This window comes from Danaus plexippus (assembly GCF_018135715.1).
Source record: "Danaus plexippus chromosome 22 unlocalized genomic scaffold, MEX_DaPlex mxdp_33, whole genome shotgun sequence".
In the NCBI taxonomy this organism is placed as follows: Eukaryota; Metazoa; Arthropoda; class Insecta; order Lepidoptera; family Nymphalidae; genus Danaus; species Danaus plexippus.
Window position 1 is genome coordinate 472,768 of NW_026869856.1, and position 22,266 is coordinate 495,033.

The following is a 22,266-nucleotide window of genomic DNA, read 5'->3' on the forward strand; positions in this document are numbered from 1 at the left end:
GTTTATTTCATATTCAAATCTATGTCAAATTACAAAAGACTTCATCTATTTGTTCAGTACATTTCTGTTTCACCTGTTTTTCTGTCTCACTCACACCTATTATACTTAATATTGCTGTCTCATATTCAATGTAACTCCATCAATCGATCGTTCTGAAATTGTACAGGTGATTTCTGACTTACAATAAATCTAAAGATGATTTTAATTCATTTATTTTGATCTAAATGTGGAAGTGAAACGCAATTTTTTAAATAAAACCTTCCAATAAGTATCTTATTTTAAACCTAGTTTTTTAAACTAAATTAACAATTATTTGACTTCATCTTAATTCTAACAATAATAATTTTGTAAGACAATTATCTATATTATTATATACTATTAATCGTATATTCGTTTCTTTTTACCAACTATTAGTTAGAATTTCTTACATTTAATTAAGAAACTTAAAACGAATAGCTTCCCAGTCGTCAAAAATTGATACATTAAAAAGAAATATTTTCATATCTACAAATATACCAAATATCGCGTATCTCGAGATATATCTTTATAATCCGATCTCGTGTGATCCCGCTAAGCGCCCGAGGGCATTGAACGTTTTCCACTCGTTAGCTGGAAAAAACTTACTACCTATGCCTTGTTATTGGTGAAATGGTGACACAGATTAGATTTAATGGTAGCATAAAATTAATAGATTTATTATTGCTGTAATTTATTTTATTGGTAGGTATTATTTTCTATTCCAATTTCGTCTTTTGGGTTTAACTTAAAGAAAATTTACGATTCGAATATGTGGCATTAAATTTGTTTGATTTTTATGTAAATGCCAATATAGCGGTATAATTTTTGTTAGTCAACATAAGCTATCAACTTTTCAGTAATCAATGCGTGTAGAATTTTATATAAGAGTTAAAGAAATTATTTTTTCAAGAAAAAAATGTTATTTATAGCTAAAGATTTGTTTTGTTTAGTTCTATAATATCTTTCTAGAACATCTCAAAATGAAATGTTGACATATATAAACGCATATATATATATATATATATATATATATATTTACATACATCTTTAACCTGACTCATTAACCTACTTACTTACCTATCCTGTGGCACCGCATCGTTTGAAGCGCATCTCGAAGTTATAAATTCAGTTCAAGTGCACGAAACTCAATTGAATGCACTCATATTGATATGCTACGACATTAACTAGATTCGCCGGCTAATTGAACCTTAAGAGGCTGAATCATTTTGTAATATTACTTCTGGACAGATCATTAATATACTTGCATATAAACCACGGTTGTATCGATCTGTTTATTTATTACTTGTTTGACTTATTAAAACGTATATTTAGTATTAATTCATAAAGACTATTAAATATGAAGAAACAAATAAACAATTTTTTTGTTCTCGTCACTGTAAGCAAATATAATTTTGTGACAAATTATTATATTTTTATTTCTTAGAGCCAAAATTAACATGTGTCATACTAATATATGTATAACCTAATATAATACTTTATATTCAAATTAAATAAATCTGTGGTTGTCAGATGTGCTGCGCTTTTTATAGTGCTTAACTTACCTAACGTTTCGATAAATTTGTAAATATTCGTGATCAAGGGCAGACGAGATGAGAGTAGGATTTTATTTCAATGTGAACCAATTTATTTCAAAACTTATGTTAAATTTCATATTTTTTCAGAATTTTAAGGGCGTAAGAAGAGTAAAATTTTATTATTAAGTCTAAACATATTACCTCCTACGTTATTTACACTTACATAATGTCTTTCTCAATCTTTGCTTTATAAATTTTACAGGCGCAATCCAAATTTATTTTAAAGCCCGAGAAAATGGCGCTAAAAGGAAATGATTTTCTTTATTATCCACATTAAAGCTAAGATGAGAACTCCATTGATTAAAACTATGTTGATATATCATTCATTAGTATAATATATTTTCATGGAAACTATTAAAATACTTAAAGAAGTATAGAAATAGGTACATAAAAAATAATGATCAGAAGGAAACGTACCATTGTGTGTAATAGGTTTGTGAAAACATTATTTGTTATAATTCAGTCTTTTGTACTTTCAGCCATGACTCTGTAATAAAATAACAAAAGTGTATATTGTTATTGCCGATTGACAATAGAGTGAGTGATCGGTAGTTTGTTATTGATGATGATGTTATACAACATGTAACCATTATGATCATTATTTATATCAAACTAGCTCCAGCTCTCGACTCCGTCGGAGCAGATACTATTTATATGATTAGCAGTTTTATAATTGTGTTTTTTTATAGTGAATAAAATTTAGACATTATTAATATAATTAATTATTTCAAAAATTGAATACAAAATCGTGTTTTCATCCCCATTTATATAAGTTCTTAATTAATTTGAAACGACACAAGAATCTTTGTGATGCTCTAACTACACGAGAACTGGCGAATTCAGGACACATGTAAGATTTTTAATTGCAGCCTCAGCTTTAGAGCTGATTGTATTCTGTAATTTATGCTAAGGTTTCATTCACACTGGAGACCTGTTTTAAAATAATGTTTGTGAGTTAGACAATAATTAAAATTTTCAATTTGTGCCAAAATCCCTTGCCAAATGTACAACGCAATATGTCAAAGAGAATTAAACATTAATACCTCAATAGAGGGTTGATTTTTAACATTTTATAACTAAAGCGCCGGCAACTTTACTTAGACAGGACATTGCGAGTAAATGGCTTGTGTTACATTTCATAAGAGCAAGTTTTCAAGATACACTGTAACATACATACATACATACATCCATTTTATATTAGTTGAAGTTTAATAAAATCAAAGGTTGTATACAGATTCCGTACTGAATAATAAATTTCTGTAGGAGAATTTCGTGAAAAATAAAATAATAATCTCGTTAAGGACATTTTTTATTAAACACTTAAATCACTGTTTTAAGTACATTTCAGAAAATACAGGTATATTAAATACCCTTAAATATATGGCAATTTAAACAATAGTACATAAATATGTACAATCTTAGGGCTAGTTATATACAGCTTTCAATTTTGGAGTTCCCAAAGGCACCGTTTTAGCACCACATCTATTAAACGAATATAAATTTCAACTATACTATATTTACTAACAAATGCAATAAATCTGTAGTCGATGAATGACAATAATAAACTCATCATAATAAAAACCTTATACAAGACTTTCAAACGAATCCACAAATCCTATAGATAATGTTTTACATATACAATACAATTAAACCTCAACAACAATAACACAATTAATCACATTGTTTTTCTTTTAAAAATTCAACAATACTGATATATAAAAAAAATCACAAGTGTTTGTTTGTTTTTTTTTTAAATTTTAATAAAAAAAAACTAACTTAAAAACATTATTAACAATAAATAGATTTGTGACGTAGTAATAAAAGTACATACTTATTCTAAATGACGAAATATTTACATTATATACATTTTTTTTTTTTTGGTTTTCAAGATGATATTGTATATGAGTATAGATAATTTAATTTAATTTTAAATACAATGTTAAAAGGTTAATAAATATTATCTAAAAAATTTTATATCGTAAGCTCGTTTTGAGCCTAAACTTTGTGTGATGTTTTGGAAAAAAGATCTAAGATTAAGGCACTGTCGTATCACTAGATTATACTAAAAATAATACTGGAGAAGGTTTCCTCAGATAAGTTAAAGACATTCGTTATCTCCAAGGAAATTCAGTCTATGATTATACAAACTATAATACAGTTCAATGCTATCGATTTATACACAGTGATTCAACGTATTTGGGGTCCATTTCGTCAATCTCACGGCCCTTTGTCTCTGGTACAAAGAGTACGACGAAAAGCAAACACAGGACCGAAATTCCAGCGTACAGCCAGAACAAACCATAAAGGCCTATGTGGTCCTGGAAATCGGCTGCAGTTTTCACGTTTACGAAACCACATAAATGGCTAAAGCTTGTCGCTAATGCGCTACCAGTACTCCTATATTCCAATGGAAATAGTTCCCCAATAAGAAGCGAGGATATAGGACTTATGCCCAACGAGAACGCTATAGTGAAAGTCAGGACGCAAAGCAAAGGTATCCAGTCGTAAGAACCAGGTTCAACTTGAGTTAGATCTGTCGAATTTCGGAACACATCTTCATAATAAGCGTATGAACCGAAGCCAGCTAACGCTATGGACATCATGACTCCACTTGTCATTAGCAACGGCAACCTTCCGACGTGATCAATCAACAGTCCAGATAAACAAGAAGCTAGCAGCTGAACGACGCTCGTAGCTATGGCACCTCCGTGGGGATTCATCATCCTGAAAGTCTTTTTGAACATTGGCACGGCGTAGAAATTGAATACATGGGCCCCCGTGAATCTTTGGAAGAACATTAGACCGCATGTTATAAGGACGGGTCGTGTCAGACGTTTCGACAAAAGAACTTTGAATTTACCAGCTTTACCATCATTGTAATGTTTGCTGGCTAAAATATTCGTCCTTATCGTCGCTAATTCCTGGCGAATATCAGCATCCGGGCCCCGCAGCCACTGGAGAGCGCTCGCAGCCTCTTCATCTTTATCTCGCAGGAGCAGACTCGATGGAGTCTCCGGGATGAATAACAATGCGAAGAACAGGAGAACTGGGGCTGCGGCCACAACCAGGGCCAATTGGTGCCAATTTAGGGACGCGCCAAGTGAAAATGATATGAGAATACCAATTTGGCTCAGGATCTTCAAAACTGAGCTCAAGCACCCACGAATTTCCGGCACAGCTATTTCCGTAACGTAAACCTGTGGACAATAAAAAAATATTGCTATATTCATTGTAACACAAATAATGTTTGAAACATGTAACGTCTAATGAGCGTCCGTAAGAAAATATCTTTTGGTTGGTCGCCAGTTTCCAATTTGTTTCACATTTGACATTTACATGATGAAAATATGAAAATTACGTAATATGGAACAGAGGCAATGTCTAGACCAGATCGAGCTACAAATATCGTGTAACAACTTCCTGCTGTATATTATAGTAGTGTGTTTAAAAAAAACTACAAGCAAAGTAACTTGGTCGTAATAATTTATTTATTAACTTTTTGGTATAAACTTCAATAGGTATATATTTTATAAGGGGAAAGAAATATAAAATCTGTTTCGTCTTTAAATTTAGTGTTTGACAAAATAACTAAAATAAAAGTATTCTTTTTGGACTATGAAAGAATATAGTTTTTCAAATAATAAAATACGCGCAGTGATCCGAAAAAAATTTAGTTTCATTTATATAGAAGAATATGCTTCAAGGGAAATGTGTCCATGATTACGTGGTATTCATTATAATGCGGAGAATTTCCTTAAATCATATATACTGTGATTTTGAATGAAGTGTTATGTATTGCTTTGAAAACTGCCGTACACACAGGTATTCTTAAAGACTCATTTACAAGCGCTAATTGTCAGCTATTGTTAACAATATTTGCAATAAAGAAACAGTTTAAACAATATTGTAATGGCTTGCTCTTACATAAACCCGCTAGTGTTTTTGTATGAGGTATATTATTCCATAGGAAAATCATTTGGCTTAGTACATTTCCGCACACGGCATAAAAATAAGTTGCGAAAAACTTATAAACAAATGAAGGACATAAATTGTTTTGTTATTTGATAATATGAAACGTATATTAGTTGTAAACTGTTATTTTAATTATCACTATATATATAATATTAAGTAAAACTAGGACGTATAGTAAATTACGTCTCTTCAAATATACGATGTCTCATCAAAAAGTACGGAAAATATTAAAAAAAAAAAACATATACATTCTTATAAGATGTTTTGTTTTTCTCGTTTAGATGCAGATACTCTAATGTTTTGTGAAATTGACTTTTGTAACGTAATATATAACTTATGAAGGCTGCGTGGAAAGTCTGCACTGTTGTGGTTGCAGGAAACGTTGCAACTTGCATTGAGGCGCGAAAACTTTAGACGAATCATGTTAAGTGTAAAAGATGCTTCCATCAAAAATTTTAATTATTATTTAAATTTGTTTGTCCATCTCTTCATGTGTCTGTTCCAACTAATATCTGGAACAGCTGATCCGATTATGATGGACATTTTACCATCGGTTAGATATTTTCATAAGCCTATTTTTGAAATTTAAGCTAGTCTTTGTAGACCTAATTAGACGTAGAATCATTATATTTTAGGCCTTATTACTAGAGTAAACTCTACTTTTACTCTATCAGTTAAAGACCGATTTTCAAAATATTTTTTTAATCAGAAGAGCAGCTTCCTGTAGTAGTTGCCAGTGTCACCAAATCAAGATCTGTTTAAGTTATTATCGAGAAATCAAAAGACAATGATAACACGTATCTCATAGGGAGCTTAAAATGCAACCCTACTCAAAAGCTCGTTAAAAATGTTATTTATATAGAGACTCTCTCAATTATTATAAAGCGAAGGTATCGGGTTATTCTAGGTTGTATCGAAATCATCGTTTTACGAGTTAACATTGTATTTATATAAATAGTTTAATTTTATTATTCACGTCTCTGACTCTTGCGTAACAGCTTATGTCACTTCAAAACTATAAAATTTTATCACAAATACATTTAACTGTGGTGTTATGTAATCAGTTTTCTCATGCACCACCTTTATAGTTCCCAACGTACTTAAATATAATAAATAATACGAGAATGATTTCATAATTTTAATCTGACTAGTCTAAAAATTTAATTCTAAATTATCATTTTTAATGACAGTGTGTCAGAATTATTTTTATATTCCAAACGTTTATTGTCAATTTTATAATCTGTGTGTAGTTATTTTTCGTACACCCCAACTCAATCTAAATTATAAAATAATTTATATTTTTAAAATATTGTAACATTTAAAACTTGTTATATTTAATTAACAAATACATTTTAATATTTCAAGTCTTTAGATATGATAAACTGTATATAATTATGATAATAGTACACCTGTGTCACAAATAAAAGCTCTTATTAAGGTTCTTACGTGAACCGAATAAGCCGTTATAGATATTAGGGTACACATTACTTGAGACAATTATGAAATAATAAATATTTAAGTTAAATATTTGATAAAACCATTTGATAGTTATTTATGGCATAAAATAGCGATATCAGTTATGTTTTCCAATAACGTTATTACAAATATTATTTTCGTAATCATGAAAATAATGATTACTATAATGATATTGACGACTATTACCTGGGTAATCATGGTTATGCAGCAAATCAGCATGCCGCCGCAGAACGATGTTATTGATAGCATATTGACGCTGGTTGATAATCCAGTAGCAAGCCACGCCACGGTATAAGGCAATGCCGTGAAGAGGAGAACTCTCCTTCTTCCAAGTCTCATTGCCATACCACCCAGGATACCACCGATGAGAGCCCCTGAAAGAAAAAACAGATATTAATATTTGAAAATATTAATTATATCTTCTACAAACTAGAATACTCCTTTATGTATAAATTTTGGAATTATACTGATCTTTTTTTTAGTTATCTATACTAATATATATATGTAATTAACATAAAAGAACGAACGAAGAGATCATATTTAAGACAAAATAAAAATAACTTATTATTTCAAACATTAATTACTGTACTAGGACGCAGTAAAACCTAAGCAAGAGTTAGTAAAAACAGTGTACATAATATGAAAAGTAACCGTGGTTTTACAACCTTTAAGAATCGCCTACGGTTTATCTTATTTAGTGGTATCAATGTGTCTATGTGAAAAGTTTTAAATTCCAAGACATAATTAAAATGTTTGCGATACTGGAAAGCTTCGTAAGGATATAAATATTTGCCTTACTTATGGTAGATTTATCTCAGGCTATCAATAAACTGTTACAGTAACGTAAGATCCATTTTCGAGTAGCATCCATACTAAATAGGAAGCGAAATTGAGAAGTGCTTGTTTATGATTCAATATTTGGATTTGTTTATGATGTATCCCTTATAGATGGCGCCAGAATCGAGTGCTTCACGCACGTACTTAGTAATATTGAAACCAGACAGAAATAAACCCACAACGTATACGTTTTTTGCGTATATATAATTCCAGACGTCGAGTTAATAAAGGCTTTATAATCTGGAAATATCTTGTGAGCTATAGTTTTTCACTGTTAAATGTTTGTTTAAATTCAATCTCAGACTTCTTTTTGTATAATCAAACCGTGTTATTTGTGTTCAATGAGATTTACCGAGTGTTTTTTTTTGTATCAAAAATAAACCAGACTGAATTATGGCATTCCTTCACAGTTTGGAGCGCCATCGCTGTTTAAATTCATTTTATTCACTCACAACTAAGACAAGTGTAACTTACGTTTTTACATGAAATGTATCATTTATATCGATGAGTTCGATGCGATGAGTTCGTTACGATGAGTTTGATAGATTTATTTACATAAACCTCCTTAATATTTACTTCATTATCTTAACCAATTCATATTTATAATTTCTTTTATATAATCTTTTTTTTTTTTTGCAGAACAAAAAACGATTGTCACATATTACATAAACTGTTTCTGATATCAATTTTTTTTCTTCTCGCCGCCGAGAAGAGCCGTGTTTAAAAGCCAGTACAACACACACAGGAGTGTGACATTAAATGTTTAGGTTTCAATAGTATTAGTCCGACGTGACCTTAATGTTATTTAAGATAAATCTATATAATATATTTGAAGTATCTATAGTTGGATTCAATTTTCCCAAGGTACCGTAGAAGGCTTCAAACTACACACTTTCTCTTCTAATTGTCACTCAGCTTGGAGACTGCTTGGGACAAGGTTTACATTCAAATATACGGTCCATTGCGAGGACAAACATACACACACTTTCACATTATAGTTACATACTTTAATAAGACGTGACTATGTTCAAACTAATAGCTTTATGTGCTATATATATGAAGATTACTACGTTTAACTGATACGATTTGTAAATAATTAAAACACAGATACGATAATCCACATCATAAAAGTTTGAAACCAAACGATTCCAAATCAAAGTCATTGCATTAATTACGTCAGAGCGCAATAGCTCAATTTGTAAAGCGACTGTAAAACCATATCTAATATCTAACGTCCAATTCATTGTCATATATTTGAAATTCATTTCAATTGAGTACCTCAACTTAAACAATCTATTTTTCCAATAGTAATTCTCAAACTATTTTTCTCAATTCACCCGTATCTCCTTATTAATTTCAACTCTTACCTATTTCGGTACAAGGTTCTGTATTCTTGTGATTCAATTTGATAAATCCTCAATGTAATTGTAAATGCCAATGACTCAGTATACTTCAGGAATTCAGTCGATCAGCTGGTAGTTCAAGATCTTGTTTTTGACGTCCCGACGGACACGAAGTGTTAGATATTTTGGTATTCTGTGTCGGTATCGATCGTTGCATATTTTTTTACTAACTTTTATTCATTTCGAATGTATTTTAAATAAAAATTTGAAGAAAGTTCGCACGAAAAATTATGCATTATTATTTTTAATAAGTCTCATTCAAACGAAACAAAAGTAAATTGTGTCATCGGAGCCACATGAGGAAGTTGTGCTTGTTCCTATATATGTATATATAAGGAAACTATAAGCTAAGAGTTATTATGGATGTATGTTTGTATGTTAATATTTACATTATATATTCTCAGCTAATGTTGCTTCTAATTACAATGACAAAGTGCCTTTAATAGCCTTTAGCATACTAATTATAGGGACGCAAATAATGATTTACCTTATGCAGCATGCTTGTGCTTTCTCAAGGTTTTGCTTGCCCTAATTTAAGTTTAAAGATTTTTTTTTAAACTAAACTCTCCAATTTTTTTGGTTATGTTTCCACATCTTGGAAAAACATACTCTCAGGTTCCTCGTATTCATAGAAAGACCTGCTATTGAATAAAACGTTACTAAAGATATAATATAATAAAATTTTCTTCCTGTAAAATAACAGCCAATGGAGAATTGACTTTCTATTATTTAAGACTAATAGGTGAAACGACATACCAACATTTGAATCTAACGTAATAGCTAGTAATTTACAATTATTATCACTTTGTTATATCAATTAAATATTTTGAGTATTTTCTGCGTTTTTGTTATGATAAAAGCTTTTTTTAAGAAGTGAACCTTAAGTGGATTCCATTAAATTCTATATTTGCATAATTCAACGTTGTTTTTTATGCAAATGTAAAAAAAAATACGATTCTGTTTTTGGATACGTCGTCGTCGGTTAGAAATAAAGGTGTTAATGTCTCGCTATTGGGCAAAATTATAAGTAATTTAGGACCGTTCTGATACAAATCAATTGTTAAAGATTAGACACTTGTATATCATTAAACAGGTCCGGCTGTATAATTTGCAGTAGTTTCTTTTTTCATTCTTCTTTTCATAAAAAAAAAAAATATTCCTACCACGAAGCAGTAATAACCCCGACGGTATTTTGGCAACAATGTAGTGTTATAATATATTTTATATCTATATTTTAAAAGTCTAATTTATATTTAATCGTACCGATGTTTTAAATAAGTAAATTGTATAGTTTTATCTTACTTTAAAGATCATTGTAAACTACATACCGACAGTTTATATGTTTAAATCAAAAATCTTGTTCCGTACGTGTGTAATTCATGTTTTATTAGTGATTCAATGAAACTAAGCTTTTCTTTATACGAAAGTAATTCGTTGTAAAGGAATATTATATTTAAACATAAATGGATAGCCTTTTAGGATGAACCAAATTTATCTTTTTTGAAGTTTTTCATTGTTTTTTTTTTTTTTGTTAAATATACCGAAATTACGAGATAAACGACTGAAATGAGAAAGAGGCGACCTCGTAGAAAGACCTAATATGAATTGAAAATATCGACTAGATTAAAGTCTAGACAGACTTAGTTTTTTAATATCTTTCACATAATTTAATATTATCCCAGTACTTTGGCAAAGAGTATATTTATTAAGCGTAATCTTATGTATTTCTTTTAGAGAAATTTCGACGAACCCAACGCAATAAAGAATAAAGCCTTTCACATTGACATTTTTCCAAATGTCAATCAAATTTATGTAAGAATTATTCAGAATCTTCATACTAACATGGTCTTATTCAATTAAATCTCTCATATAACTGAACCTTAAGTTTCATATAAAACATCCCAAAGTAGATTTGTCAGTAAAGTTCATTGAAGATGCGTTACGACCAGCCAGTAACGCCCTGTCATTGTTCTTAAACACTGAATATTCTATGAGCATTTCGGGCACGCCTTACAAATGCCTCTTATGATATACCTTACAACATAATATTAAGTAATATGGCCATTGCTTACGGATTTAAGTGAAAAAAAATATATCGCACCATAATCTTATATATCACTATTAATATATATACATTAATAGTGATATATAAGATTATGGTGTGCACTTATATTAATCGAACTATGATTTACGAATACAACTCGTTTTTTATATCGGTTTCTATACAATAACAATAATAAAAAGCGTATAGTATAGGAATAACTTACTTTTATTTATATAATTTAAAGTTTAGACGTTTGTTTTAGTTTCCTTTAAGGTGACTGATTATTTTTATGACAAATTATCATAAATGAAACTGATTTATTTTAGAAAAAATTATAAATAAGTGCTATTGGACAATCGCTTTGAGATATAAAATTATTACAGTAACTGGGATAATAAATTTGATAACTTCGACAATATTTTTATATGAAATTAAAATATTTATCTCTTCATTTTAATTAATTATTAACATTTGCAATAATTATTATATAATCTATGTTAATATCAATGAAAAAATGTATTCAAACTGTCTAGTTTATAACTAGTGGGTCTCCACAAGTTTAAAACATTAATATACCTTCGTAGTATTAACGTACGTTATTTAATGAGAAACGAAAAACGATCCGTATCTACGTGATGACAGGCACTCGTCCTAAACATATATTTACATTGTTTGTGTTCATTGAGTTTCAATATTGAATAACTATTTAAAAAACAAAGCACCCAATTCGCAATCACTGCGTACATTCGCCTGTGTTTTTATTAAATAAACATAACATTTTATTGACTAGGTATGTTTAAATCCACAGCTCCCTAACGAATAACATAGTAAGTCTTTATATTTCTTCTAAAATTATCTTTGAATGAAACCTTGAGCTGTTTAAGATTCAATTGATCACACAGCAATGTACCTTTTATTAATGTACGTCAAACCATTCTAGCCTTAAAGATGTTTGTATTGAAGACCATAATCCTATGCTCAAATAATGTGTTTATAAACAGTGTCTCAAACGTATTTACAGCCGGTTAACTAAAATGTGGGAATATGTTAATGCGAAATTATCGTAAAATTCGAGTTTAACAACACGCTCCCAAGAACAATATAAATCTTAGCGAGGGCTGCTTCTAATTCATTACGAATTCATTGTATACTAGACGAAGCACGCGACTTCGCCTGTACTGTTTAATGTTAATAAAATTGTCATGTCTACAAGACAACACCCTATACTCCAAGCGGACTAACCACCACTACATACGGAGCGTTAACAGTCATTACTCATAAATCTTCGAATATTATACTCATAAAAGTATTTTATTTAATGGTATACGGGAAATTCATCGTATGTGGCGTGGACAACAAAGAGTAAGCATACTGTACACAAAGATCCTACAAATAAAATTACTTGAAATTTTCCTCAATTTATGTTGAATTAAATTAAATTTATGTTATTATGAATTGTTGAACTGAACTGAAATATATGTACATAATACGTATTGAAAATTGAATTTTCATTAATGAGAATTACTTGTTAATACATAGCTAGAACAAGGAGAATATAAATAAACATACCTTATAAGTTATAAACATTTTTAATACTTATACTGATATATTCTTAGGATGTGTCCTAACTGTTAGTAAATATTGCGGTAACCTTACTGCCTATTAATAAAGTCTATTTTGGCTCAACAGTTAATATATTGTGATTTAATTAAATGTAGTATATAATATTTTGCGTTCTCATAGTCAAACTTAACATAGACAGTTCCCAATTTAACGCAAGCATATAAATGAGAAACTGATAAACTTTCCGTTTCTAGTAATCGTTAATAACTCGTATTAAGGATACCGTTACTATTAACCAATAGGAATGTAATGTTTAAAATAAAAATGCAAATTGATTAAAAATGATAAAAATAACAGGAGCTAAATCAGAGTATTTAATTTTATTTATTTTAAATATTTATTTTAAATACCTCTTTATATTAATTCTACATAAATCATTATTACTTACAATATATAAGTATATATTTTATTTTACGATGTATAATATTTTTGACAAATCTTCTTTGAACTTGTAAGATTAAGAAGCAGTAAAACTGTATAAAGATATTATTCATATGTTTGAGCACTCTTAAAATAACAATAAAAATTTAAGTTCATCATATGACCTCTGAATATTAGATAATAAGGGTTATTTTCATATAGCCATTATAACATTATACAAGAAAGCCTTAAAATATTTCCCTCATAATAAAATACGACGTATTAAATCAGAATATTACTTATTTATATAACTATTGTATTTTCTGTTCAAACAACAACAAAGCCTTAAAAATATTTGTCACTCTGTCTTTTTGTACCGTCTAATCTTCTAAATTATAAAGTATTTTATTGATTTAATGAGCCCCAAGACTCTCGCGAGTATTCATTTAAGTGAAACTAACATGCTAGAGGACTACAACGCTTATTTTATTATTTTTAAAAACCTATTTACTCCGAACTACCTACTTTGATCAATAAAATGAAGGCTTCGATTTTTTTGAAGTTAATTAAAATATGCTTATTTACGTTGGACTATAATGATGGATATGAGAAAAAATATAAAAGAGGATATTTACGGATCGGATATATTACTGTATTCGCGAATTTTAAAACGCGTTATATTAATAGAGCTTACGGTTCCTTTGGAAACCAATATCCCCAAAGAGCATGCCATCAGGTAGGGCAAAAAGTATTAGGAGCTCAATAAACGAACTCCCTAAGAATAGGTTCGTAGGAAATCTGTACGCGATAGAAGTTGGAGCAATACGTAGAACAGCTAAATCTCTCTACAACCTACTAAAAGACTTAAGAAGGCAGCCTTAGTGATTCGTTTCGAATTTGCTTAGGTAGAGAGAGGGGCTTGGACGGTGGAGGTGAGTGTTTAACGCGCGTTAGATAGGGGTCTTTTAAACCTACACCTGGGTCGCAAGTCCCAGGCACTGTTGGAGCTCCTCTCCCTGCAAAGATGGACCCGACACCCGCACGTTGAATCCATGGAATGACGACAAGTTTCGTCTCAAATAATATTTTAATCTCATATACTTAAAAAATACTGTGTAAGCTTTTAAGATATTAAATATATAATATATTGTAGTCCATAATAATTAAACTGCGAATATAAAAATAATATTTTCACGATGTACCAAAGAAAATATAATCACAATAAAGTAGTCAATATATTATGTTATTCTTTAAACACTTAGTAAACTTGTCAATAACATCTCATATATTACATTTTCATTATGTTACATAAATGACAGTTTATGGAACAAATGCCACGCAGCTATGGTTACATTGAATGTTTTATTAAACTTCAATAAAACGCGTGTGGCATTTAATGTCAGGAACAAGTCACAGGATAGAACAACACAGAGGCTTAAGATATTCATGTTTTCAGCTAAATGTATGTAAGGATGGTATTGTTTATCAATAATGGCGTATTTTTTAATAATACTTCTACTGTATTACAAATCCAATTTATATTTTTTTATTCATTTTATATCAGTATTATGCAATAAAGTTGGTAATTTATAAAAAGAAGCACTCGGAGTAATTCCATCCAAATATTACTTTAAATGTTTAGAATTAAGTATATTTGTATATATATATATATTAATACTATACTTGTTTTTTACCGCGACTTTGTCCGATTAAGTTAGAGATTTCTTATAAATGTGTTAATATAATATTTTAATCAACTGTCAGCGACATCTGGCGTTCGTGTCACGTGAGTTACATACATTTACAATACAAATCTAATGCCTTGATCCTGCAGTAACTATGCGGAATTCAGCGTTTAATTATATTCTATGTATTATTCTGATGTATAACCTACGTTACTATGAAATTTGATCAAAATCCGTTCAGTGGTTTTTTCGTGACAGAGCAACAATCGTATATAGATCCCCACAAATTTTCTCTTTTATAACATTAGAAAGATAACTTAACATAAATTCTTATACAATAAATTCAGGTATTCAGGTGAAACCTCTATGCGATCATTATTCTACGCGTCACTATTTCCTTGTAAAGGGGAACGGGTTTGATTCCTGATTCGAACTAGTCTTGTAAACAATGATTTATTGATTGGTGATATCATTCTGCTTTATACTTATGAAGTATTGTGTTCTGACTGCGGCGATATGGGATAAAGTGCATCTTTTTCTATGGTGCCCGTAAACGAAAGCTCATAAAAACGCCATGATTTATTGTCAATGCACTTTCTCTTTCCGCTTTCGTACGTAAATCTTTAGCCTTGCTTTCCATAGAAATTATATTAACGTATGAATCAAATAATAATTGATATGGCATTATTTTTTTATGTTTAAATATTTAACTTTAGGAATAAAATATACAAAAAAATAATGTTAACATAGTTTTAGTTTAATATTTAATTAAGTTAATTATTTGTATTGTAATGACAGATGTCATGTCAAAGACAGGGTTGACACCTGTTAAAAAAATCTCAGATGTTCTGATAATTTTTTTTTAATTAAAATTATTATATCTTACGTTGTTTGAAACGAATGATTCTATTACAATTAGCGTTTAATATATCCATGATTCCAAAAATATATTATAATTAACCTGTCAATCATTTTGATTAAATACTTTTTGTGGTCTAAGACTTTCGCGAGTATTCATTTGAAACGACGGAAGTATGTAGTTTTTAAATAATTATAAAATAACGCGTACAAATACGAAAATATTAGTTTCATTAAAATTGAATACTTTTTATTGGACTGTGTATGACTATATGTAAAATGTTTGTTTCAGCCAGATGGTACTATCGACTTAATGCTAAAAATTATATGATTAAAACCTACCAAGTAAGCTCAAACTGGCTATCCAGCTGGCCTGCTGGTCGCTGACAGTGAACCCTGAGGTGTGATGCTTTTCTTCCTCTTGCATAGACGCTATGGCTGGAGACATGTAACCTTTGCTTAATCCAGCAGCAAAAGGTCCAAGGGATACAGCCAGCGCCGCAAAGATCTAAACAAAACGAAAGTTAAAAAATTTAATATATTTGTTAATTTTATTACGTATTTTCGTACAATGGTGGAGATGAGCGTTTAACGCTCGATAGATCGCGACCCATTAAATCTACACCTTGGTCGCAAGTCCCAGGCACTGTTCAAGTTCGTCTCCCTGCAACGCGATGGACCCGGCACCCGCACGGTGAATACATTGTATCATGAGAGGTTTTGTTTCAATTTCGATATTTTGACAGATAATTAATTAAATTTAAATCATAATGACATTTGACAGAAATGACAGATAATCAAATGAAAATTGCAATGACTGTGACAGATTTATTTATTCATGTGGTGTTCTATTCCAATCCTAGGTTTAATGTTTAATGTACACGAACTATCGATAACGATACCCTAGTGCTGCAACATAGGAAATCGATCACAGCTCCGAGCATGTAAGTGCGATAATGGAAGCCAGTGATGAATATCTTTTATCGATGAATAGCGTGAAATATTAGATGTTTATCTTGTTACATAGATACGGGGAATAAAGTTCACTTGGTTACAAACTTAGATTACAAAAGATTTCTTTTATATTTAATTATATGTATAGAATTTTTATAAATATATAATAATTTACTTGATATAAATATGTTCTTTTAAACTGATGTTTAGATGTTTAGCTCAGTATATTATCATAATTTGGTATGTCGCCCTTGTATTTGATTTTACCGTACTTACTAAAAGAAAATTTTCGATAACACCATCAAACCCGGAAGCGAAATTCCCTCACTGTTCGTACAGCGTCACACCGGCCGGAACATTCGGAAGGAGTCAACGACCGACATACTGCCACATTTACAAAAACAGAACAGTCGATTTAACCAAATTCTACTCTATTACCAAAACAATATGGTCATATTCATTGCATAACTAAGTTTGCGTAAAATCTACATTTTAATATGAAATGAATCAAACAAAACTAGGTCATATTGTCATTGCAATAAGATCGTTATATTTTGTCACAGACATCACGTCGCAATGTTACTGTTGGAGATTAAGTTTGTTTTAATTAACCGAGTTTATAAAAGAAGGTTCTGTTTTTGATCTCTTCATCGGTTGTATTTCCGCGATCGTCTCATAACCGCATACTGTTATAACAGAGATATGTAAAATACTATTGATGTATAAATATTTTTTCGTTTCTGCCATAAAAATTATCATAAACACGAAATATTTTTTTTTTGTATTTTGTTCATGTTTTTGACTCTCGTTTCTAACAATTTATAAATATAAAAACATTAAATATTTAAATAAAGAATTTCATAATAAAATATTAAACTGATGTACACAAAATATACATCCTAACATACAATCAATAGATTTTATTGTAATACTCGTAAAGAATATAATATATAAATCTTAATTTTCAAAACATAAACCAAAGAATTGTCTCATAACAAGAACGAGTATCGTAAGTGAGACGATTTAAATCAACTTATCATTAATAACATAACACTAATACATATTTATGTTTGTTTATCTTGTTTGATAACAAATAATCATGTTCAGAAGCTTTCTTTGTGATTAAAGGCTTTAATTAAAAAAAAAACTGGTAATACAAATGAAAACCGCTATCATTCAATATATATATATATATATATGTGTGTGTGTGTGTGTGTGTGTGTCTGAGTGTGTTTCTCCATATGTTATTATGTTTAAAAACACCACGAAACCTTACAGATGTGATTGCTTTTATCTTAAATTAACTTCCACTGTCTACTCATTCGTATGTCATCAAGTTTAACTGAATGCATTTAAATGTCAATATTATATATTATATATCCCTAACCCAAGTTTGCATCTCACTGAATACGGAGCGTCAATAGTTTTTAATTCATAAATTCACATTAAAAGTATTAAGTATTATAGAACGAGAAATCGTAAACGTTTCGTACGTAGTGCGACGGTGTATACTTATGGTAAGCTTACCAAATATGTAATAAATAAATAATTAAAGAAATGCCAATTAAAATTAAGGTTTGATATATATAACAGATGATTTCAAAGACTATTATTTAATAACAAAAGGATTAATTTCATACATTTGACATATGTCACATATCAATGAAACTAATATTCTTCGGATAAACTATGCGGATTTTTATTATTTTAAAAAACTACATAATCCCGACGTTTCGGTTGCTTTTCAGCAACCTTGATCACGGGCAGACGAGATGTGAGTCACATGTAGTTTTTTAAAATAATAAAAATCCGCGTAGTTTATCCGAAGAATATTAGTTTCATGTAAATGAATAAGACTCGCGAAAATCTTAGATTTCATTATATGACACATATGTCAAATGTATGAAATGTCAAAATGTCATAGACATGACTAGATTGATGCAAAAACAATAAACATAAACGGAAGTTTTCGTTCCTATTAAACGCGCACCTATATTTAAACTAGGAAGAAATTAATTAGTTTAAATCTAAAGACAAGAAACCTCTCAGAATTCAATGGAGTCACCGCGCGGGTGTCGGGTCCATCGCGTTGCAGGGAGACGAGCTTTACCAGTGCCTGGGACTTGCGACCCATGTGTAGGTTTAAGGGGCACTTTTCACTTTAAATAAATATTTACGTAAATTTTCGTTGTTGTGACAATGACAGAAAAAAATAAAAGATAATTCTGACAATTTGTTCTTTTAAAGGAAAAATATTAAGCCTTATTAAATCTCATAACAACAGGTAACCTTGCATTGTTTTGGTTAATGACCTTATAATTAAAATTTTCTTAAAAAATATTTTTGGGCTTTTTACTATCTAAAAGGCCAAGTCTCTAGCTCGCGAGATCAAATCACCTAATAGATAGACATATATATATTTTTTAATAAGACCAACTAGTATTATTATTGTTTGCAAGATAATAATTCCCTTGTCAGATATTTACTTTTATTAGGAACAAATAAATAACTTCTCTCAAGTTTTGCTATATGAATTACTGTTAAAAAAGTTTTATATACAAAAGTATCTAACCTGCCGTCTATACCCCTGTCTTCCATCATCAGACCTCATCATCATGATCCTCGTCTCCGGAGAAATGTTTGTCATCCTCAGAACAGCCTTCTCACTCATATGCACTGATTTAAATCACCACACTTTAAATAAAACACTTAACTGTTAATGCAACTTCTATAATCCACTTTATCTGAAAACAAAAAAATAACATAATTTTAAAATTTAAATTTAATTTAAATTTAAAAAATTATAATATTAATCAACGAACCATAAATAAATATTTTTTAACGTGTTAACCATGAAAATATAGGTTGTTATATTAAAAGATATAACAACCGTCTCCCGAGAGCTAAGGCTCCTCACTGAGATCATATAACAACATCAATTGACCAAACACACGTCATTACTTGCTTGTCAAAATAGTTAACAATTGTTCACCGTATTGTTTCGCGTCTTAAACGAATTGTTTTGTTTTGTATTTTTTTTGTTCGTTTGTTCGTTTGTTCGTTATTCATTGTTTACGTCATAAATGATAATGGGTGCTGATCTTCCATTGACGTACTAATCATCTTAGATTATAACCAGAATTGCATGCCTCCAATTCCTATCATTTAGACTTTATCAGATGCACGGATTTTATTTATTATTAGTATATATAAATTTTTAGTTATTTATAGTAAAATAATAAGAATAATACAAAAAAATATAACACTAAATACTTCTGAATTTAAATTCGCACGGCCACATTGCTGACTTATTATCGATTCATAGAAAGTAATTAGCAACACTACAAAAGCTTTAAATTTTTGATGGAATGGTCAATATTTTTTGGATATAATTCTATGAAAGATGTCTTTGAATAGTTTTTACGTATAATTCTTTAAAATATACTACATTTTAATTCCAGTTTCATAGAAATTGTTTCCCTTATTTTATACTCAGAGCTATGTTTTTAAAATAGTATTTAAATATGTATAGTAGTTATATATTTAAGATAAAATTACTAGAATTATAAATAGATATTGATTAATATTTTATTTAAAATATATCTTAAAATCATGATATATTTTTCTTAACATTGAATTCGCAAAAATGTCTAAGTGACATATAGAAGTAAGCCTCTGTTACCGACACTACATTAACCGTTAGAAATAAATCATTGCTATGTATAGAAAACTTGTAGAATAATTCAATATCTATAAAAAAATTACTAACATCATACGTCATAAATTGATGTTTAACCCGCAAAAAGCACATTAATATAAAAAATCAAACATATTTATAAAGTTAAAAAAAAAATTGAAATAGTTTTTTCTCTATTATAAAATACCTTTTGAGAATATCTCTTAGGACTTATTATTTTTATATAGGTTTATACAAAAAAAATATTTTTACCCGAGACTTAAATATACTTGACGCTAAATAATAACTAGCACCAAGTGTTATTAATTTATTTTAAACATGAATTCAAAGCATCCGATTAATAACACAATGCGTTTACCGAACGAACAATAAATATATTTTAGGAGCTACGTCACAACGGACGGAAACAAGGAACAAACATACAAAGGTTAAAATAAATCTAGGTTTCGTTATTATAATAAACAACTATTTTAAGCTCATAGACTAGTATTGACGCATTTTAAAAGGCCGCAACACATAACAAGCGTAACTAAAAATATATATTCATTTCATTGAAATAAAAGTATTTTTTTTAACACAAATACATTTCAGAACCTTCATAGATCCAATGCTATCAAAGCGATATGGATGCTATAAAACTATATTATATCATTTGGTGGGGAAGTGGTAAACGAACAAAGACCTCAAACATAACCGGGTCAATGGTGCTGGTTTATTTTAATTCGTGTAATTACTTCACGCAATTGTAGCGCTTATTGCCACAACATATGTTCCGTATTGGATTGATATATTTTTGTATTTTGTTTTGCTTCAAAAGAATTTATTGACATTAGCATATTTCGTCTGAAGGTTTTAAATTTGTAGATGACATTTTTTCATAAAAATAGACTATTGCGCTGCCCTAATATATTATATATAGCTTTCAAAGAAACAGAATCATAGTTTAAATTAATCTTTTGTATACAGGCGCATATTATTTTCATCTTACATTCGTCTTAAAATAACTTCAGTATCAGGTTATCAAGTCTATTTTCAATCTCCAAGTGTATCAGATTTCGTATCTTTCTAACAAAATCATAATGTATTTTTCTGTTTACTTGCTTTTTGATAGTCGTTCTCATTACGTACATATTTATATATTTAGCCTATTTCCGCCACTTCCTCCGCATTTTCGAACTTTTTTTCTTCTACTAATATGAATTAATCTAAGATAGATTTAATCTTTCAGGACTTAATATGTAGCTTTACTACAATTTTTTTAGACTTAAAGGTGTGATGTAAATATAAGCTAGTCCCTTGCTATAGTATGAATCTGAATACAATGTCCCTAATATGGTCTATTTTTTATGCTTCATATCAATCAAGCCTCCAACTAGGTTTCAATGCAGTAGCCTCCGAGTAAAATACGCTCTCGTTTCCCTTGTAATACAGTTCTTACATAAAACTGTCTCGTTTCTTTAACCTTAATGAGATTTAAAACCTAATTAGACGTTGATGGTAACAAGCAAACAAACATACAAGCAGAATAAATTAATATAAAAATATATAAACTATTTTCAGCTGACGCGTCGTTTAATGGATTAAGGACGTTAAAAATATGAAGTATGAAAAAAATAGCAATCTAGTATATCTGGAATATTTTTGGAATAGTGTTTTTTACCTTATTTTTTTATAATAGTATGGCATACATAATTATTATAACAGTCATAATGATTTATTATCGCTAATAGTTATTGAGAAATAG

At 29.6% G+C, this 22,266-nt stretch overlaps 1 protein-coding gene across 4 annotated transcripts in view; it reads right to left on the reverse strand.

Moving 5' to 3' along the window:
- Window positions 1-2,904: 2,904 nt before the first annotated feature.
- The window catches only part of LOC116773614 (facilitated trehalose transporter Tret1-like), a 41,498-nt gene continuing 22,136 nt past the window's right edge, over window positions 2,905-22,266 (reverse strand). For 2 of the 4 annotated variants that reach the window (XM_061528849.1, XM_032666098.2), the window contains exons 2-5: window positions 19,398-19,569; window positions 16,214-16,379; window positions 7,248-7,435; window positions 2,905-4,810 (exon numbers count right to left, since the gene is read on the reverse strand). In XM_061528849.1, the coding sequence (XP_061384833.1) occupies window positions 3,779-4,810; window positions 7,248-7,435; window positions 16,214-16,379; window positions 19,398-19,496 (1,485 nt within the window). In that variant the 5' untranslated portion in view covers window positions 19,497-19,569 and the 3' untranslated portion in view covers window positions 2,905-3,778. Of the gene's footprint in view, window positions 4,811-7,247; window positions 7,436-16,213; window positions 16,380-19,397; window positions 19,570-19,647; window positions 19,757-22,266 lie in introns of those variants that run through there. The other 2 variants (XM_061528848.1, XM_032666099.2) reach the window with 2 other exon arrangements.